The following is a 21,560-nucleotide window of genomic DNA, read 5'->3' as shown; positions in this document are numbered from 1 at the left end:
CAATCTTGTCTATGGTTTAAAACAACATCAAATATGTAAATTAATTTTTTTCTAAGCACCACATTTGTACTTTGTACAAATTTGTTTTTTTTCTTACAAACATAGACCAGAACGCTGTGAAGTACAATGTTTGGTTTATTAAAAATAACAAGCAGGTAAAGTTTTTGTCATTGCAGAGTCTTCAGAGTCCTCCTGTGATTCACGTGCTGACAGTGAGGGCTCAGTTTTTACTACTTTTACTACTCTGATGTGTCAAAATATGCCCACTGATAAAGCTTGTAGTTATGAAAAAAAGTTAAAAGAGTAACTGAAAGTAATAGATGAATGGTTCATAAAGTTTTTATTTACAGTATACTAATTAAAGATGATAGGAAAGATGGAGTCTCTGATTTGGACAGTGATTTTGGTTTGTAGCAATTTCAGATTAAGTCATTTTGTTGTCTTTACTCTTGTTTAAGATCTTGGTGAAATCCATTGTAAAATCTGGTCCTTTAGGCATATGCAGCTGTGTGACCATGACAGATGTGCTAAATTTACTGAGCCAGCAGTGAAACATGGCCTGTCATGTGCTGCCTAATGAGTCAGGTGATGAACAGTGTCTGTTGAATTAAGACTCGCCTGACCTGACTTACTGTTAAATGGGGAGAGTTATGGACCAATTGGATCTTTAGGTGATCCCATCTCTCAGATCCTTTACTTTGCTACTTATGTTTCAGCTGTTATAGTTTATACTCAGTTATTTGATAGAGTTTTGAAGGTTATTCTGAACTGTGTTCAGAATAACCTTCAAAACTCTATCAAATAATCAACACCTCATGATTAGAATTTGATTTCAATTTGTAGCAGAGTTTCACTGAACGTCGGAGACAGGCTAAGAATAATATTTTTCTACTGTTTCTACTTAGTAAAGATAAAGTACTTCATAGTACTTAAAAACTAAAGATGTATCCCTTTCCAGCTATGAATGCAGTTTATGTGTTTACTTTTATTTGCAATCTTTCAATTTAATTTTTTCTAATTTGTACAGCATACAATTCATATATTATCCCTGGTATAACTAAAAACTATGCATCGTTTAGAGTCTCGAGTTAGGGATTGGTGTATGGATAAGCTACACTGAGTAACCTTAATATCATCTGATAGTTGCTATACTGCTTGTATTACATTTAATAAGCCATTGCTGCTCTATTGAACTTACAATATTTTACGTTTTTATATATTATTTTTATTTCAGTTTACACTCATTTCCCTTCAGTATATGTATCTGTTTAGATTAGTTTGATACTTATTGATATATTTTTGTCCTATTCTGTATTATTCGGCAACATATCATTCTACTTATTGCAACTATTTCTTATATGTACTGTGTGTTTGTCTTAGTTTTTAACTGCTCTAACAAAAGCATTTTCCATCTTTGCCATAAAGGAAATATATCCTATCCCATCATATAAAATAAAAGCTAGCAATCAGTTAAAGAAAATCTCAAGTTGACAAATAAAAGTATGTACAAAATAAAACACCCTATCCAAATAAAATCCAAGTAAATAGAATTTTTTAAATGAGGATTTCATTTATCAAGGGAAAAAAGTTTACAAGCCTGGCCCTATGTGAAAAGGAATAATGAATTAACTGTGATAAACCATTGATTTTGGAAAGTTAAGCTTCATTAGCTAATACAAAGCCTTATCGCTGCCAGACTTGTTGAATCCAAAAATCACTTAAATAGAACCTGTCTGACAACGTGAAGAAGGCTAAAAGCTCTCAAAATCTAAAGAAACAGCTGAGAAACAAAGTCATTGACATCTATCCGTCTGAAAATGGAAATGGAAATTACTCCAAATGACTGCGTTCTGTTGTTTCAGGTGCTTCCATGACATGACTCCAGGAGGACATAAAATAACTCAACTGCAGGCCTCACCTGCCTCTGTTAAAGTCGGCATTCATTATTCAATAATAAGAAAGAGACTGGGTAAAAAATATCATCCATGGGAGAACTCCAAAGAGAAACTCACCGCTGAGCAAAAAGAACACAAAGGCTCATCTCACATTCACCAAAAGAAACCTTATGAGTTTACTTTTTATGAAGCTTTGAGTCCCGTTAAATCTGACATAAAACTAATACAGCATTTCATTTAAAAACAAAACAAAACATCACATCAGCATGGTGGTGGTAGTGTGATAGCCTGTGGCAGGACAGTGATATGAAGCACACCAGCAAGTCCACTACTGAATGTCCCCCAAAAAATAAAAGGAAGGTTAGATGGAAGATTGAGATGCTTTGACCTGACCTTAAACTCTCCCACTGTGGCTCAGTTAAAGCATTTCTGCAAAGAAGAGTGGGCCAAAATTCCTCCATGTGAAACGTGAAAGACTCATTACCAGTTATCACAAAAGTGTTCTTGCTGCAGAAGTGGCACAAGTAGTTATCAGGTTTAGGAATAGCTTTTTTTCACTTAGTAATTTGAATTATGGTTTAAAAACTGCTTTTTGTATTTACATGTATGTGTGACAAATATGCAAAATAATAAATAACGCTGATCCATTTTAACAGGAGGCTGTTGCTAACCTTGAACCAGCACTACGTGTAGTCTTACAAACCAAAAGCCAGTATTAGCCTCAGTTAGAGTACTTCTGCACTTTTATTTTGAATGCAGGCCATTTCCAGGATTTCCAGTATGCATTGTTCGGATTTGACTTTCTATGCTTTGAGAGCTGCAGGCGGATCCACGTAGAAAGGGGGCGTCTTAAATCAGAGACGACCATTCAAAACCGACAGAAGGAAAAAAAAAGAAAAAAAAAAGCAACTCCCCGATCCATCCATCCATCTCTTCTCCCAGATCACTCAGCACCCACCGGTGGCCCACCAGCGAGCGACGCGCAGAGAAAACACCAAGATGGCCCCGATCTCCATCAAAACCGTGCTGATTAGTGAAAGTGTCGACCCTCGCTGCAAGGCGATTCTGGAGGAAAATGGCATCCGAGTCACGGAGAAGCAGAACATGACTAAGGATGAATTAATCGCGGAGATAAAGGTAGTAATGGCACTCTGCGTTATATTGCGTAATTTCTTCACATGCACCCGCTGTCGGGTTTATTTTTTTCTTCCTACCAAGCAGGTTTCTATAAAGTTTAGTCTAAAGCCGCTTTCGCTCTAATTGGTACGCATGTGCCCCAGCACGCCTAAAAAAAGTTTTTGCGGACTAGCAGCCGGCATTTTTTATTCCGTAACACAATTCAACCTGACACGTGTAATTAAATGATCCCGACAGCCAGTTAAAAACTGATTTATTCGGTTAGTACCGCCCATTGTGAAGCTGATGCAACTCATTCGTAGTGTTGTGACTATTGCCGCACGGTCAGACCTCCTATCTGCTGCAAGTGCATCGGTCGGCCATTGATTCCAATTCTACCCCCAACCCAAACTATTCCATTAATCCCACATTTTCTCCACAGAGCCAATGTGTGTATGTCTAAGAATATTTGAACAAATTCAATTTGTCAGATTGGAAATGATGAGCTGTTCTCATACAAGCTGAATGGACTGTACAGGGCTGGCTCTAAAACTTCTGGTGCCCTAAATGACAGGCCCCTGCAGGGGTGTCTTAACATTATTGTACACCCTGGGGCTGTGAGCCTTTTGGAGCCCCCATAGTCCAAAATGTATTTATATTTAAAAATGTATTTTAGCCTATTTCTCTCTGGAAAGAAGAGAGGGAAATCTGAGAGCAGGGAAAAGACACAGCGAATGGTCTTGGGGCAGATTCAAACCCAGAACTCGGCACCTGAAACAACACCTTCTCCAAGCTTTGACCAACAAAGTCTGTGTCATGTCATGACATGACACAGACAGAGAGATAAAATCACATTTTATTGTGGAAAAAAGTTATTTGCATGGTTAACAGGTGTCCCCCTGGCAATGGGAAACTATAGAAATCCATGTTACATTGTATCAGGGGGAAAAAACCACTATAACCTGTCTTGTAACACTTCTGGTTGGACAGAGGTAAATCATTTGGCATAAAACAGGCCAAAGATCAGTGTTAGAAATGAGGAATTAATGAGAATTATTTGGTAAGTATATCATATCCTGGCATAGGAGTTTTGACTGGTTCACAGTTTTTATGCTGCTCAAAATAACTGACACCCATTGACTCTGTGTGAACTATTGGGTGTATTTAAAACAGCTCTGCTTTTTTCTGCATCTCAGGACTATGATGGCCTCGTGGTTAGATCTGCAACCAAGGTAACAGCTGATGTTGTCAGTGCTGCTAATAATCTCAAAATTATTGGAAGAGCTGGGACCGGTGTGGACAACGTAGATGTTCCTGCCGCCACCAAAAAGGGCATTATTGTCATGAAGTAAGCCTCCAGTTTAAATGCAGATTTTCTTCATTGTGCAGTTCCAGTATACCACTGACTTTACTTTATAACTGTGTTTTTCTGCAGCACGCCGAGTGGCAACACGATCAGTGCTGCTGAGCTGACGTGTGCTCTGCTCATGAGCCTCTCAAGGCAAGACGAGTCATGTCATTTCTGAACAATTGCCGAGAAGCTCTGTGGTTCTAATTGAAGTGCAGTAATATTCCATTATTACGTTGATCTGTTTTTAGAAACGTGCCACAAGCAGCGATGTCAATGAAGCAAGGAAACTGGGATCGCAAGAAGGTAAAAGCATTTTCGCTTGCTCTCCAGTGTGCCGTTTGAACGGCTGTTTGCACTGGGAGCATCAAGCTATTACTGTTGCATGGTTGGCTCCATTGTCCACTCAGTTGTGAATAATCAGATGGGACACTTGGATCTGTGTACTTTGAGATTTTTGGAGGTGGGTCATTGTTTTGCTTCCGATTTTTCAGTTCATGGGCGCAGAGCTGTACGGCAAAGTGCTCGGAATAGTCGGACTTGGAAGAATAGGAAAGGAGGTCGCCTCGAGGATGCAGTCATTTGGCATGAAGGTCAGCATACAATATCTGCTCACAGTTACTGTGATATTTAAAATAAACAGACATAAAAAGATGACAGGTTGTTTTCTCCTTAACAGACTATTGGCTATGATCCAATCACTCCTCCAGAGGTGTCAGCGAGCTGGGGAGTGGAACAGATGTCTCTGGAGCAGCTCTGGCCCCAATGTGACTACATCACTGTCCACACTCCCCTGTTGCCCTCTACTGTTGGTGAGCTAAACACCAATCATATGTCGGTCGATTATAACGGTGGCGCAAAGTCCATCAGCAAGATGTGGAATTTCTCTTTGATGTTCCCAAGGTCTGCTTAACGATGAAAGCTTTGCCAAATGCAAGAAAGGCGTGAAGGTTGTGAACTGTGCAAGAGGGGGCATCATCGATGAGGAGGCTCTGCTCAGAGCCTTGGAGTCTGGACAGTGTGGAGGAGCAGGCCTTGACGTCTTTGTGGAGGTTTTTCTTTTTGTCAAATTGATTGATTGACTTTTTTTTTATTAAATAAAGAGATGTTGTTGTTTAATTTCCCATTGTCTTTATGTTTTTGGCTACAGGAGCCACCTAAGAACCACTCACTGGTGGAGCATCCCAATGTCATCAGCTGCCCTCACCTGGGAGCCAGTACGAAGGAGGCTCAGGCTCGCTGTGGGGAGGACATTGCCCTGCAGATCGTGGACATGGTGAAGGGAAAGAACCTGGTTGGAGCAGTAAGTCCTACATCCTCTTCTTAATGCTGTGTTTAAAAAATAACTCCTCAGACCAGAGTTATAAATTTGCTAAAGGGCTACTGAAGTGATTGTTTGGTGGATTTGTGTAAAATGAATTGCTAAAGAAGCCTAAATAGTCTCAAGCTTCAAAAGCATCACTATCAACAAATCAGACTTCATACCCACAGTTATCTGTACAGGAAGTAGTGGACTGTTTTACAGACTGTGGTTATTAGCTTTCTTTGTTAAGCCAGGCTTTCTGCTTCGGGTTCTGTCCACACTTACCATAAAGTGGGAATTTGATGCATCATTTCACTTTTCATCTGCACACAATGGACAGCAGAATATGTCAAGTATTATCAGATAAGCAGATGATTATAAAGCTGTGAAGAATATAAAAAATAAAACTGCAGCACTGTTTCTGGAAATAAGACAAGCGAGCAATGCTCGCAGAAAACTGTCAGTCTCGGAAATTTGTGAGTTAAATTTTTCTTTATTTCTTTTACTCCATGTGCCGTCAGTGCTGCAGTTTATTTTGAATATGACAGCTGCACATTGGTCATCTGGAGCTTTAAAACGGATATATTTTATTGTTTGTTTTGTACAAAAAACATAAAGCAAACAGTGGTGATACATACAAAGAAACAGAGACTGAGCAGGAAACAGTATCAGTAGATAGTCCAGTTTGATCACATTTGGAGGGTATTGGTAAAAAAAAATTGTTTAAAAAATAAATAATTATAACCTCTTTTTTTTTTTTAAAAAAGAAAAAAGAATGATTTTGTAACAGATTTTAAACTGTTCTCCTTATGCAGGTAAATGCTCAGGTCTTGGCTAGCACGTTCTCCCAGGAGTCGCAGCAACTGATTAAACTCGGAGAAGCCGTTGGATCTGTTCTTCAGTCTTTCAGCGCGTCTAAGAAACCATTCAGTCACGTTCAAATAACTACACAAGGTAACATTTCTGGTTTAACCAGTTTCCTGTAACCAAGCGACCTCAAGGAGAGGAAGGAAAAATACTAGGAAGCAGTTTTTCCTCCCTCTGCTGGTGTCACAGTGAAACTGTCCAATCAGTTGTGTGGTTTTAGAAGCTATTATAGGAATATCATTTCTGTGTAATTTCTTTTGTCTTTTTTTTTTTCTAAAACAGTTTTACTTTAAAATATTTTGCCTGTAATTAAAAGCTTTTTGCACTCTGCTTGACAAACCAGGGGATTGCATGAAGTCCTCCACTGGTTACATGACTTCAGCTGTGCTGGTGGGTTTACTCAATCATGAATCAGGATGTTGCCCGAACCTCATCAACGTGCTGAGCTTAGCTAAGGAAACCGGAATCACGGTACACCGTCAATTTATTCAGGCAAATAAAACATGAGAAAAACAAGTGGAATATATGTCAAATAAATATTTTTCCTTTATCTCAACTTCTTCAGGTTTACCAGGCACACTGTGCATCTGCCGGGGCCGCTGAAGGCGTGTGTAAGGTGGAGATTGCGGCCAATGGCTGCAGCTACAAAGCCAGCGGTTCAGTTCAAGGTGGAGCGCCTGTCCTCCTGGAGCTGTGCAACAGCGTGTTCAGACAACCCATCTCTCTCACTGGAAATCTGCTGTTCTTTAAGGCCCCTGCGAATCCTCAACTCCTGTCCTCACTGGCTGGTAAGAAAATGTATACATCAAAACTATAATCTGTGAATATAAAAGATTTCACTGTACACAAATGGCCTCCACAGTCATCAAATCTCAGAGCAGCTTTGGGACATGGTGGAAGCGCAGATGTGCTGCCAACAAATCTGTAGCAACTGTGCAATTCTATCATATCAATATTGGTTTGTTTCAGCACCTGTTTGAATCCATGCAACAAAGTATTAAGAGAGAGAAAAAGCAGGTCCAACCCAGTAGTGCAATAGAGTCGCCACCTGCTGGACAATAGAAAGAATGCACAAACTCTCCCTCATTGTATATTTATATGTATATTCAACATTCACAATCAGTAACTGAGAAAAGTTTCTTTTCAGTCTTTTACAAATTAATTTATGACTTCCATTAGTTCCATCAGTTTTGGAGGCTAAGGCAGTAACAAAATTGTTTCTCACTTCAGAACAATTAAATGGAAAGTTTAGGTTGGTGGTAGATAGTTTGCACGTCTGTTAAAATGTATGTCTGAAAACAAAGCATGCATTCTTGTTGTTTTTCCTCAACTGCTTCTTTACGCACATTTGGTTTTGAGTTTGAATTTAGATGAAAGCTGGCCCTGAGTTATGAGAACTAAATTGTACCCTTCACCAATGTTTCTTTTCTTTCCATCCACACCTATTTTCTCTCTTCAATTGTTCTTTGTTTAGGAGTGTTGGCCACAGAGGGAGTGGAGATTGAGTCTTTCAGTGCTCCTGCAGACCGCTCTGGGGATCTGTGGTATTGTGTGGGGGTGTCCTCTCTCTTGAGAGACCTCAGTGCCTTGAACTCCGTGGTGAAGGATGCAGCGCAGCTCAGCTTTTAAATGACAGCGCAAAGCACTTACAGAGGCACTGAATAGCATTCAGGATGTGAGATCTGTAACATTTTCAGGAGCGCCTAATATAAATGATCCGGTCTTTGTGTTTACAGCTAACAACTTGTTCAGAAGTTGCAGTTTAAAACCTGCATTTTATAACATTCCAGTGTTTAGATGTTTTTATTAACTTGTAGAAGTAGAAATTAAATAAAAATGTCCGTTGTACGCTGCTCAGTTTGTTGTGTGATCCTTTTAAAGAAGACTTTCTAATATGAACGCCTTATACTTTTAGATTTTAAAAATACTTCACTACACAGCTCGAGTTCAGTACGACAGCCCTTCAATAATTCCTCTATTAAAATGTTCAATGTGTGATTTGTGTCGGTTCTATGGGGTTTTTTTTGCCCCACTGTTGTTAATATTTGGTAAGATTACACAGTAAAGGGCTGCACAACACATGTGTTGTAGCAAGCAAGCAACAACACAACTTTTTTCACATGTAAATCTGTTCCTGTGGCATCATGGAAATCTCACTCACTTTAGATCATCTCATCTCACTACTTTCCACTTCTAAATAAGAATACATTTCAGCTCATTGTCTCAAAACAGAGTAGCCAGAAATAGGCATTCACTTATATTTTCTGTAGACCTTCAGAAAATATGAGTCCTACCACATGCAGTGCATATGCTCAGTTCTCTGAATCCTTAAGCAAAGATATATTTTACTCCATCCTCCCAGAAAACCACAGTGGATGCCACAGTAGTGTATTTTTAACAATAAATAAATAAAGAGATGAAATAATGGAATCTGTGGAATCGTTGCATGAAAAACTTAATTCAATCTGTGTCCGCTGCCTAATCAGTCATGCAGTTAGTCCAGCCTACACAGCAATCTGTTTAATCCACAGCAAAGCGCTATGGCTTGTGGTAAATGTCAGATACAACAGTCCTTCTTCTGCATCCATATATTGGATGATGGATTTGAAACAAGCATTTCACATTAGGATTGTTCACTCTTTAACGACCTGTTGTCACTGATTTTCAGTAAAGTTTTTGTGTAATTTTGCATACCTCAGGCTTTTCTTCCTCATTTCCCTTCCTTAAGAACGACTTCTTGACAGCCACCTTGAGACGATTTCAAATGTCACCAGTAGATGGATAAACTTTAGGACCTTAAGCATCTCTCAGGTCCTGTGTCAGGTCTTTGCTGCCCCCCCCCCTTCTTTCTTAAGAACATGACTTTTAGATACTGTTCATCTGCTGAACACAGGGTTTGATTTTTTTAGGCCTGCAAGCTTTTGTTTGTCCTTTGCTTGTCCAGTTTCTTAATTTTTATTAAAGACACAGTGAATGGCATGCTGAGATATGCCTTTTTTTTGTCTAACAGCTCTTTAGAAATCATGCTGTTGTTGCAATGCCTGTCAAACTGTGATGGAATTTTTCATAGATTCAACTAAAGGAACAAATTAGGTGTTTGTACGATAAAGTGGCTAAAGATACAATTTATTATTGGTTCTTTGCTAAGTTGTCTGTTATGTGTAGACACAACACTGGTTCATCCCTTAATTAATGTGGCTTTTTATGCTTGAATGATTCATATATCAATGTTAAAGTGCTTAACAAAACAAAAAAAACAAAAAATCCCTATGAAAATTGTGAGGTACAAGAGCTGGACTGACAATAAGTGACAAAGCAGCCAATGTGCAAAGGGCCTTCAGAAAGCCCAGAGAGCTATCCCCTAAGACCACCTGAAACAAAATTACAAGTCTGGCTCATTGGAAGCAAACTATAAAGAAGTTAGCTCAAGTTTTTTTGCACGTTAATATAAAATTAAACAATTTCACCCGTTCACACAGACTTACTACTGTGTTACATAAAATGTTATGATGTTGTAACAAAAGACAAAGTTCGATTCATTTTGAAAGTTTAATTAGATATTTTACCACAGTTGGTTGTTTTATCAACTTCATTCGTTTGATTTATAAGTTAAACATTCAGAAAATACTGAGTGGGACCGTCGCAGGGCTCATTTTAACAACAGTTAAACGATAGAATAAATTCATGAATAAAATCCTTCATTGGACTAAAAAGAAAAGAAACAGCATGTCTCACGGAAGGTAACTTTTTTATGAACATTTATGCAAAACAGTTGCCAGTCAAATCTCTGTCACTTAGCCATTAAGTTATGCATTGAGTCCAGTCTGCACCGCTGTCCCCTTTAATTCAGCATTAAGCGTTAAACTCTCAGGTAACAGCAGTGACAGTCCTCTCTGTTGCTTTGTAAACCCAGGCGGCTTGTTATGGGGCACAAAAAACAATCTGTCTTTAAAAAAAAAAAGGTTTTACAAAGGCTCTGTTATTACTTTAGTTCTAATGCAGTAATATTTTTCATTATATATCATTTGCTGAGATTAACACATATTCCGTCTCTGCAGCCTTGTGCTGTTAATCCTCGTTAGGATTAGCTAAAGCCTTTACCGCACTCGAATTGGGTTCAGAATACCATGGCAACGCCAAGAATGGTGAACACATGAATGGACCAGTGCAATGACTTCTTCTTCGTCGTCGTCTTCCCTTTCTCCTTCTTGCGCCCTAGTAAAAAGCGACGCTCATTTGTATACTATTTGTATTCTGTTTGCGCCTGCTGGGTGCACAGAAAATGTGCCGTTCGTGAGCGCGTCACGAGACTGTGGATGGATGGAGGTTATATTTAGACTCTGAGAGAAAACGGTGGGGTTGGGTGATTCCTCTGAAGGAGTTTTGTCAAGGACCCGCTGTTTGAGACTACAGAGCAGAGGAGAGGAGAAGAGAGGAGGAGGAGGGGGTTATGGACGCTGCTCACAAATACCAAAATAGGATCGAGCTGCCTGCCTGCGACTGTCCTGCGTCTGTCCTGCGTGAGCTAAATTGAGGCTCATGTGTGGTGGAGACAGGAGAGCTTGAGGACAGTGTGGAAGGAGAGACAGAAAAAAAAAGCTCGAGTCATTCATGGAAATAGGGTGAGTGGTAATCAAGCAGCATCTCTGCTTGGATACATGGATTAAAGCGTGAATGCGAAGACTCTTCTATGACCAGTCACACTGCAATTAATTATAAATGGGAATGTGACGCCTCGGTATTGCTTTGATGTTCGCCAGCCCACTGTGTGTGTGTGTGTGTGTGTGTGTGTGCGTGTGTGTGTGTGTGTGTGTGTGTTTGGGTTACATTAGACACACACTTTCTCCATCTCTCTTTTCTAGGTATTATGTCACATAAACAAGCCGAAATCTACACATATGACTTCTGTGATGGTGACCATCCGGCAGAGCTCCTGGATGCGCTCAGGCACTTCTACATTAGCGGGCTGTTTACCGATGTCGCTCTGCAGTGTGGCGAGTCGGGACAGGTGTTTCACTGCCACAAGGCGCTGCTGTCAGCCCGCAGCTCCTATTTCAAAGTCATGTTCACAGCTGACATGAAGGAGAGATCAAACAGCGTCATCAAACTGAGCGGCATAGACTACGGGGTGCTGGGTGCTCTGGTGGACTATGTGTACACTGCTCAGGTGTGCATTACTGAGAGCAACGTACAGAGCCTACTGGAGGCTGCAGACCTGCTGCAGTTCGTTCCTGTGAAGCAAGCATGTGAGGAGTTTCTCATTCGCCTCCTGGATGTGGACAACTGCCTGGGCATGCACGCTTTCGCTGAGCTGCACCTGTGCCCTGGGCTGGAGAGGGAGGCACGCAGAGTGATGCTGAGCAGGTTCCCGGAGCTCATTCGGCAGGAGGAGTTTCTAGATCTGCACCCTGAGAAGATAAGAGAAGTCTTGGCTGTACAGAGCCTCACTGTGCAGAAAGATGAAGTGTTGATAGATGCTGTCGCCACGTGGGTAAACCATGACTTAGATAATCGCATACACCACGTATCAATTATGCTACACTCCATCCATCTGGATCTGGATGAGATTTACTTTAAGACCACGTTAGACGTGTATAGACAATACTTAAAGAAGAATGATGGGAAATTGAAATCTATAATCATCCAGGCTTTAAGGTCAAATGGAAAAGAGATACCTGCGGCTAGAAAAATGTCTGCCAACATGTATATCATTGGAGGGTACTATTGGCACCCTCTTTGTGAAGTCCACATCTGGGATCCTATCAGCAACACATGGGTGCAAGGAAAGGACATGCCCAACCATGCAAGAGAGAGCTACAGCGTCAGTTTACTTGGTGCAAATATCTATGTGACAGGTGGCTACAAGACAAACACTGTTGAGGCCCTGGACACTGTTTCAATTTATAACTGTGACTGTGATGAATGGACTGAGGGCTGCCCCATGATTACAGCCAGGTACTACCATTGCTCTGTTGCGTTGCACGGCTGCATCTATGCCATCGGAGGCTACCGGGGAGGAGCTCCAGAACGAGACACCGAATTTTATGATCCTTTAAAAAAGAAATGGTTCCCTGTGGCCAAAATGATCCAAGGTATGCTGAAATACTGGGATTGTGTTATCTCCAGGGCTGAAATGATGAGCAGGATATGAATAAATGAAGGCAGAGAAAGCAGTTTTACCACAAGGTCCATTTAGTGGAGTTGTATGAGTTCTTTATGGGCTTCTTATAGGATGAAAAGCTGTTGTTTAAAACACATGGTCATAATACCATCTGCTGATGAAGATCATGTGATTTTTGACTGAAAGCTCCTGAGCAGCTCATACATGGAACTTGTTGTTTCTAAGTTCAAGGATGAGCATTAAAATCAAATGTCATTATATGTTTTTTTAACAGTATCATTGACAATCATTTATGTGACTCATACCATTTATGGTAGCAGCTATTTATTATATGTTCTGCACAGAACAACAAGCCGACAGAGTTCACATTAATATCCACCACCCAAAGGGAGTGAGCAGGCAGCTAACATTACAGCTCAGCAGAAGGAGACACCATTAATGTTTAGATAGTGTCACACTGTTACAAACTCATGCTTTTCAGCATGGTTAGATGAATTGTGGGGGTATAGCTTAGCAAATAATAGAGCAGTTCATAACTGAAACTGCTTGAAACAAGATTTGCAGATTTTTGAACGACTAGGCCACAGTTTCTGCAAAAGCTGCTGAGTTTTTCCAAACAGTGCTTTGATAACCAGATGTCAAGTGCCATTTATTTCCATTTTATTAAAGAAAAAACAGAATTTGATAGAGCTGATATCTACTAATCTGAACAACTCACACCAAAATGATCCAGATGGATAAATGGCACTACAGGCCAGAGGAAAAACATGTAATTTTGATTTTGGGTGAACTGTGCCTTTGCACTGTGCATATATATATAACTTTGTATGAATGAAGTGATAAAACACATACTTAAGGTATCATCTTTTTTACGTGATAGACAGTTTGGACTGTTCAAGTGATGCTTATGATCTCTGTTTTCTTTGAAGGTGTAGGAAATGCTACTGCGTGTGTAATGGGAGATAAAATCTATGTAACCGGAGGTCATTATGGCTACAGAGGAAGCTGCACCTATGAAAAAACACAGGTGTACAGACCAGATGTCAACGAGTGGAGCATCATTACAATAAGTCCCCATCCAGGTATGCGTGCTAAAGCAGACCAAACAGAAGCATGAGTATATTAAATGCTGTTTTCTAAGGTGAACTCCTCTCATTTCAGAGTACGGGCTGTGTTCTGTGTCTCTCAACAACAAGCTGTATGTGGTGGGTGGACAGACGACGATTGCCGACTGCTACGACACAGAGAGAGACGAGTGGAGACCGATATCGGTGATGAAGGAGAGGAGGATGGAGTGTGGGGCCGTGGTAATAAATGGTTGTATTTACGTAACAGGTGGATACTCGTACTCCAAAGGGACTTACCTTCAAAGCATCGAGAAATATAACCCTGAGCTGGACTCGTGGGAGATAGTGGGGACTCTCCCCAGCCCGACCAGGTCACATGGCTGTATTTGTGTTTATGGTGTTTAGTGACACAAATTTTTGTTTACTGATTATTTTGTGCCAAATTGATCTAACAGTGACTCCTCTGAAGAGAGCTAATATTCCACACTTCATATTTATCTCACAGCATGTCAGCCTGCACCAGATCCTTTAGGAAGCTATTTGCCAAACTGTGAATATAGTGATGAATACCAGCTTTTCATACAAAACTCAGGGGCCTCATGTTGAGCGTTTTTTGTTTGTTTGATTGTTTGTTTAAAATAGACTGAAAAGAAATGCAAAAAAAGAGAAGATGACATTTTATAATCTAATAAGTATTGTTTAAAAAATCACACTACAAATAGACCTCTATTAGTAGAGGTGTACTAGGTTGTACCTTGATTAAATAAAGTACTAAAATGCTAATAAAGTTCTCTTTGAGTTCAGTGAATTTTATGGACTTAAGAAATTTATTTGGCACTTCATTTGTTATATCTGTTAAACTGTTTATTAACAGAAATATTAAATAACCAGTCACATAGCAGCAACTCATTGCATTTAAGCATGTAAACATGTTCAAGATGATCCTGTGAAGTTCAAACTGAATGGGGATGAAAGGTGATTTAAGTGACTTTGAATGTGGCATGGTTGTTGGCATTTCACAAACTGCTAATCTACTGGGTTTTTCCCAGATAGCTATCACTAGGGTTTAGAGAGAGAAGATGTCCACTGAGTGGCAGTTCGCAAGTTGAAATAACTGATCCAAGACAGAATGACCAGACTGCTTTGAGCTGATAGGAAGGCAACAGTAACTCAAATAACCACTTAAAGCGGGGCTAACTTGGCAGCAGAAGACCAGACTGCGTGCCACCCCTGTCAGCTAAGAACAGGAAACAGGCTACAGTACAAACAGACTCACCAAAATTTGAACAATACAAGACTGAAAAATGCTGCTTAGTCTGATGAGTCTTGATTTCTGCTGCAACATTTGGATGAAAGGAATTCGGCAAAAACAACATGAAAGCACGGCTCCATCCTGCCTTGTAACAAAGGTTCAGGATTGGGGTCTTACAGTATGAGGAATATGGTTTTGGCACACTTTCAACTTCTTAGTAGCAAATGAACATTGTTTATTCACCACAGTCTTCCTGAGTATTGTTGCTGACCATGTCCATCCCTTTATGACCACAGTGTACCCATCTTCTGATGGCTGCTTCCAGCAGGATAAAACTCCATGTTACAAAACTGAAATCATCTCAAACTGGTTTCCTGACTTGACAGTGAGCTCACTGTATTCAAATGGGCCTCCACAGTCACCTCCACAGTATTTTATTATTTACCAGCTTAAAAAACTACAGGCAGATGTTGTTTTATTACAAGAAACTCACAGACCTGTTACAGGTTTAAACGAACTTAAAACACCTGAGTTTCCTAATGTGTTTGCAGCTTGTTATAATTCTAGACAAAGAGGAGTAGCAATTTTAATACATAAAAATGTTAATTTTACAGTACTTGATACAGTTATGGATCCAGAGGGTAGATTTCTAATTATTAAACTATCAATATTGAACAAAAAACTATGTATTGTAAGTATATATGGTCCAAATGTTGATGAACCCTCATTCTTCCACGGATTTTTTAGTGCACTCTCTGAACACCTTGATTGCACACTCATTCTTGGAGGCGACCTCAACCTTGGACTAAATGAAGAAATGGATAGGCTCAACACAACAGGAACTCAGCGCAATTGGCAATCCACAAATATAATCAAACAGTATATGAGCGACTATGGCCTTTGCGATGCATGGCGCTCCCTTCACCCCAACAGTAAGGAATATACTTTCTTCTCACATGTTCATCACTCCTACTCTCGTCTGGATTATTTTTTGGTCAGCAGCTCACTGCTGAGTGACATTTCAGACACTGAGATTCACCCTATAGCTGTCAGCGATCATGCTCCTGTATCTTTAACACTAATACACAAGAATAATACTACGCCAAGTAAAAACTGGAGATTTAACACATCACTACTTAAAGATGAAGACTTTATTAAATATTTTAAAAAGGAATGGACTTCATATTTAGACTTTAATGACACTCCCGGAACATCTGCTTCTGTTCTATGGGAAGCAGGAAAAGCTGTGATGAGAGGTAAAATAATTTCTTTCTCATCACACAAAAAGAAAGAAGAAAACAAAAATATTCAGGAATTAGAAAAAACCATCAAATCCTTAGAAGAAGCCTACGCGTTCCACCAAGATCAAGAAATAATGAACAAAATATGCAAAACAAAACTAGAATTAAATGAAATTATTAATAGAAAAACACAATTCCTTGTACAAAGACTTCGCTTGCAGAATTTTGAACACAGTAACAAACCAGGTCGATTTCTAGCAAACCAGTTAAAAATAAATAAAGAAAAAACAACTATATGTGCCACTAAAGATTTATCAGGGAACACAATATATGACCCTGGAAGAATAAACAAGATTTTTAGGGATTTCTATGAAACTTTATATTCACCACAAATAAACCCGTCTAAAAATGAAATTGATTTGTTTCTTGACAACGTAACTCTTCCAAAATTACTAGACAGTCAAGCAATGGCACTGGATTCGCCACTGACGCCAGGTGAACTCCAGGAAGCCCTGATAAGTATGCCCATTAATAAAGCTCCAGGTCCAGACGGCTTTCCTGCAGAATTCTACAAAGAATTCTGGACAATTTTGGCACCAGTATTCCATGGAATGTTGCAGGAAATCAAGAAAAATGGCAGACTACCACCAAATATGAATTCTGCTAACATTAGTCTCCTGCTAAAACCAGGAAAAGACCCTTTATTTCCCTCAAGTTATCGTCCAATATCCCTTATAAATGTAGACCTTAAAATAATCTGCAAAGCTCTCTCAAAGAGATTAGAGAAAATAACCCCCCTCTTAATTCATCCTGACCAAACTGGTTTCATAAAAGGTCGGCACTCCTCAACAAATACTCGTAGATTTCTTAATTTAATAGACTACTCATACAATAAAAACATTGAAACCATAATATTATCTCTAGATGCAGAAAAAGCATTTGACAGAGTTAACTGGAAATTTTTATTTGCAACTTTACACAAATTTGGTTTTGGAAACTCTTTCATAAATTGGATAAGAATATTATACAATTCCCCAACAGCTCGTATCAGAACAAATGACCAGACATCCTCCAGCTTTTGTCTCCTGAGGGGCACCAGACAGGGATGCCCACTCTCCCCTTCACTTTTTGCAATTTTTATCGAACCTCTAGCAGCAGCACTTAGACAGGCTACAACAATTAAGGGCATAAAATGTAATAACGTAGAACATAAAATCAGTCTCTATGCAGATGATGTGTTGCTTTTTTCTGCAAAACTCACAAATCAACCTCTCTGAGGTAATTACTCTAATAAACTGGTTTTCAAGAGTTTCAGACTATTCAATTAACTGGCCAAAATCTACAGTTCTTCCCATTAACTGCTCCTTCCACAATTCATCTTCTGCCCCACTACAATCTGGAAATATTAAATATTTAGGTATTATTGTTTCTCCTAAGCTTTCAGACTTAATTAAATTAAACCACATCCCACTTCTAAAGAAAGTAGAAGGCGATCTGACTAGATGGAAATCTCTACCCATATCACTCATGGGAAGGGTCGCCACTATAAAAATGATGATCTTGCCAAAAATAAATTACTTATTTTTAATGATCCCTAACAAACCATCACAAGATTGGTTCAGATCTCTGGATTCACATATTTCTAAATTCCTTTGGAAAGATAAACCCCCGCGCATCAGCTTAAAAACGCTACAAAGAACCAAGGATAGAGGAGGACTAGATCTGCCTAACTTTCACCAATACTTCTTAGCCAACAGGCTTCAGTTCATCTCAGAATGGTTAAAATGTACCCTCTTAGATGAGCCCTGGCTAGATGTTGAACAGGCACTATGCAATGATCTAGAGATTTCAGACCTACCATTTATTAGCTCAAACATCAAAAGACATGAATGCTTTAAAAGCATCAACATCAGCTTTTCTCTGTCAGCATGGTGGGAGTTTCTAAAAATAACGGAGTCTTCATTAATCCCATGCAAACGTACACCTATCTGGAATAACCCTGACATATTACAAAACAAAAATATGATTAATTTCCCAGAATGGAGTTGTAAAGGAATTAAATACTTAGAACATATATTAGAGGGAACAGAATTTATTCCATTTGACAGACTAGTTACACAATATGGGATCAACAAGAAAAGATTTTTAGAATATCAACAAATTAAATCCATAGTAAAAAAGAAATTTAACCTCAGTCAAGTTGAATTACAAACACCACCAAGTGTGGTTCAATTTCTTACTCTTAAATCCCCCAAACTATTATCTAAAATATACAGAACACTTTCTAAAATAGATGAATCAATATCCCTTCCTATTGCAAAGTGGGAAGCAGATTTATCAGTCAGCTTAGACCAAAACGTCTGGTCTCAGATTTGCTTAAAAACCTTTAAATTTATTAAAAATCCCAATCTGCAATTAATACAATACAAAATACTGCATAGAGTGCACTATACAGGTCATCGAATGTTTAAGATGGGCTTTACATCCGCCAACAACTGCTCACACTGTCAAGGCAATACACCAGACAGTTACATCCACGCTCTTTGGTTCTGTCCACCAGTGCAGAAGTTTTGGCACGAGATATGTGAGGACTTATCAAAGTGTCTGAAATGTAAAATTCCAACCTCCCCTTTAGTATGCTTGTTGGGAAATTTGGATGATGTCACTACAGAAATTAATACAGTCCACATGGTTTTTATTGCCCTATGCATCGCCAAGAAAACGGTCCTCATGAACTGGAAAAATAAAAATAATCTTAATTCTAGCCAATACAGAAACTATCTAATAGATCACATTAGTCTCGATATAGCCTCTGCCACCACATTAGATCAATCCCTCTGGGCTCCTTTGATCGGCTCCATCACCTAGCGGGGGTGGGGGGTCGTGGTTTGGTCCCGCCTTGGCTATTGTGGTTGATGTGGAGGTTGGGATGGGCTTAGGGCACCTGGAGGACCCCTAGAGACGTTATCCCTGGAGGGCTTAACCCGGGGGTTGTGTTCATAACCTGGTTAGTGGCTCTGGTCGCTCTCAGAGGTTGTTCTCCTCGTGGCCGCGTGCAGCGGGGCTGGAGGATGGTCTGTGCTGGCGGACGTAGGTTACTGGCCTGGTGGCCTGGCTGCCCCTGAGTGGATCCGGGGCGGGCGTGGGGGTTTGGGGTTCGGGGGTGCTTCGCCTCCGTGCTGGGGCTCTGGCTGGGCCTTGGGGGCTTCGGTCCTCGTCGGTGTGTCGCCGAGGTTGTGGGCGGGTGGGTGCACGGGGGCTCAGCCCTGGCGCAGGGGGCTCTTGAACTGGCAGGGAGGTTGTTCCATCTTTGCAGGAGTCCACTTTGCAGGTGGGGGAGAGACATAGGAGAGGTGGAGAATAAACTTAACCTGGGTGTCTGTGTCTTGTGTAGTCTGGGAGATGATTGAATGTTGGGGTGGGTACAGTTTCCTCTGCGGTGGGGTAGAGTGGGCTGCCCCGGGTCCTGTGGGGCTTGGCGGTGTTGCTGCCGTAGGCCCCGGTCTGGATGGGCCTGGGCTCCCTTGCCTTGGTGGATACCAGAGGACGGGGGTGCATATTGGGGTCAGCGGGGGAGCTGGCCCTAGGGAGGGACACCCTCCCCTCCCTTCTTTTCCTCCCCATCCCCGGCTGCCTCCCTCTTCACGCTCCACCACACCCACCCACACAGGTAGGGCTTTGGGGTGCGGGTGTGTCACCAGGGTGCAGGGGAGACATTCCCCCCCCCTCTGTCCTCTTCTGGCCACCTGTGCCTCAATTTTATCTCACAACTTAGACATCCACATTACTTACACTCTCATAACACACACATATATATATATATAGGGCCTTGAGGGTGGGCACGTTAACGGCGTCCAGTAGACGGTCTGTGTATTCAAACCTGCCTCTGGCGCCGGTGCCCACCTCTCAATTTTAAATCCATGTAGACATTGAGGGTTCTCGGGAGGGGCCGTGCTAACACCTGCTGCTCTCTGGCAGCAGCACCATGCTCTCCCTTGTTTTAAATACACTTTAGAGCAACACGCAGCAACACTACACTTGAGCGGGAGGAGGGAGGTATGGGGTCTTAACACACCCCTGTTCTCTGCTAGCCATCGGGGCGGGGGGGCTGGGAAGAGATGCTGGCTGTCCGATTGGCCTCCCTGCTGCTGCGGAGCCTGGGGCGGTCTGCTTGCCTCCACCCCGGAGGGAAGGGTAACATCTCTTGGGTCTGGGTGCCGTTTCCATCTCTGGGGGTGAGGATACCTGGACCCGGGATATAGAGTATGTTTGGGGAGTGTGATTGTGTGTACATGTCCATTTACGTTTATTCCTGCGTTGGGTGAGTGCTGAGTGTTTGTATATGTGTGCATGAGGGTGGGAATGCATGTCTGTGTCTGTGTGTGCCTGTTTGTCTGTGTCTATATGTCAGGTCGGGTCTTAGACTTCACCTCTCTGGGAACTCCAAGGCCCTCCAAAGTGTGGAGGCCTATCTCCCCTCACCACACTCCCTGCCGGTGACTGATGCCCTCAGGGGTCGGTGCGTTGGTGGTTCTTGGTGTCTGGGGCTGGGCGCTCAGGTATGTACCAGCTCACTCCCGGTGACTACTTGGCGGGGCCTGGCGCCTGCTGCTCGGTCAGGCCTCTTCCGGGGCGCGGGGGGCCCTCGGGCCTCCGGCCTCTGTGCCTGCGGCTCGGTTCACTCTGGCACAGCTGGCTGCCGGCAGAGCCGGCGGGCACGCCGGTGCAGCCCCCTCTAGCTTCTGCCCGGTGGCTACTGGGTGACCCCTCATCTGGGGATCCTCAGCCCTTCCCATGAAGGTGGCACGGATGCCCCTCCGGTGGTCCTCCTTGGGCTCTTGCACTCTGGGGCCTCTGGATGTCTGGGGCCTGGATCTCCTCCATGCCTGCTTCATGCCCTGGGGGACGGGGCTATGGCTCTCTACATCCTCTAGCAGACCATTACATGGGGAAACCATTTGAATACAAGCGCGCCGATCCACACAGGTGTGCACATGGGTGTTCACTATTCGTAGACTTAAATCACACCTTTCTTGGCTGCTACTTCAAAGCACATTGTGCGCTGTCTGTCCTGCGTGCTGCACAACAACATTCAATATTTAGTATTTACTGCTGTTTACACTTAGCTAGATTAATGCGATGGTGTTGTGTATAGTATGTTGCATTGTTTTTTGTTTTTTTTTGCTTGTTTTCTATTCTTTTTCTCTCAACAGGTGATCCCGGAGATATTTTTTCTTCCCCCCTTTCTCACTGTCCCTCTCCCCTTCTGTTTTTCTTTTCCTTCCTCTTTCTTTCTCCCTTTCCTATCCCTCACTCATGTCTGTCCCGTCTGTAACAACTGAAAATAAAA

The 21,560-nt window shown here is 41.5% G+C and overlaps 2 protein-coding genes across 3 annotated transcripts; both read left to right on the top strand.

Annotated features, from left to right (window-relative positions):
- The first annotated feature begins 2,772 nt into the window (after nt 1-2,772).
- On the top strand, nt 2,773-8,381 carry phgdh (phosphoglycerate dehydrogenase). The gene is made up of 12 exons (XM_085136224.1): nt 2,773-3,032; nt 4,208-4,359; nt 4,447-4,512; nt 4,611-4,665; nt 4,854-4,952; nt 5,039-5,171; nt 5,263-5,411; nt 5,510-5,662; nt 6,478-6,616; nt 6,873-7,000; nt 7,095-7,317; nt 8,004-8,381. Exons 1-12 carry the CDS (start codon nt 2,895-2,897, stop codon nt 8,156-8,158), a joined length of 1,590 nt encoding a protein of 529 aa, XP_084992350.1. The 5' UTR covers nt 2,773-2,894; the 3' UTR covers nt 8,159-8,381.
- A 1,894-nt stretch (nt 8,382-10,275) lies between these two features.
- klhl23 (kelch-like family member 23) lies at nt 10,276-14,525 on the top strand. Of its 2 annotated transcripts, XM_085136222.1 has the most exons (4): nt 10,279-11,151; nt 11,392-12,621; nt 13,580-13,732; nt 13,812-14,525. In XM_085136222.1, the coding sequence occupies exons 2-4, from the start codon at nt 11,397-11,399 to the stop codon at nt 14,120-14,122; spliced, it is 1,689 nt and encodes a 562-aa protein (XP_084992348.1). In that variant the 5' UTR covers nt 10,279-11,151; nt 11,392-11,396; the 3' UTR covers nt 14,123-14,525. The 2 variants fall into 2 exon arrangements, with proteins under 2 accessions (XP_084992349.1, XP_084992348.1); XM_085136223.1 differs by having other exon boundaries at nt 10,276-12,621.
- Nucleotides 14,526-21,560: the final 7,035 nt, after the last annotated feature.

The sequence above is a fragment of the Neolamprologus multifasciatus genome, chromosome 16 (assembly GCF_963576455.1).
Source record: "Neolamprologus multifasciatus chromosome 16, fNeoMul1.2, whole genome shotgun sequence".
NCBI classification, from domain to species: domain Eukaryota; kingdom Metazoa; phylum Chordata; class Actinopteri; order Cichliformes; family Cichlidae; genus Neolamprologus; species Neolamprologus multifasciatus.
The sequence above is the reverse complement of the archived record's forward strand: the minus strand, read 5'-3'. Positions and strand labels throughout refer to the sequence as shown.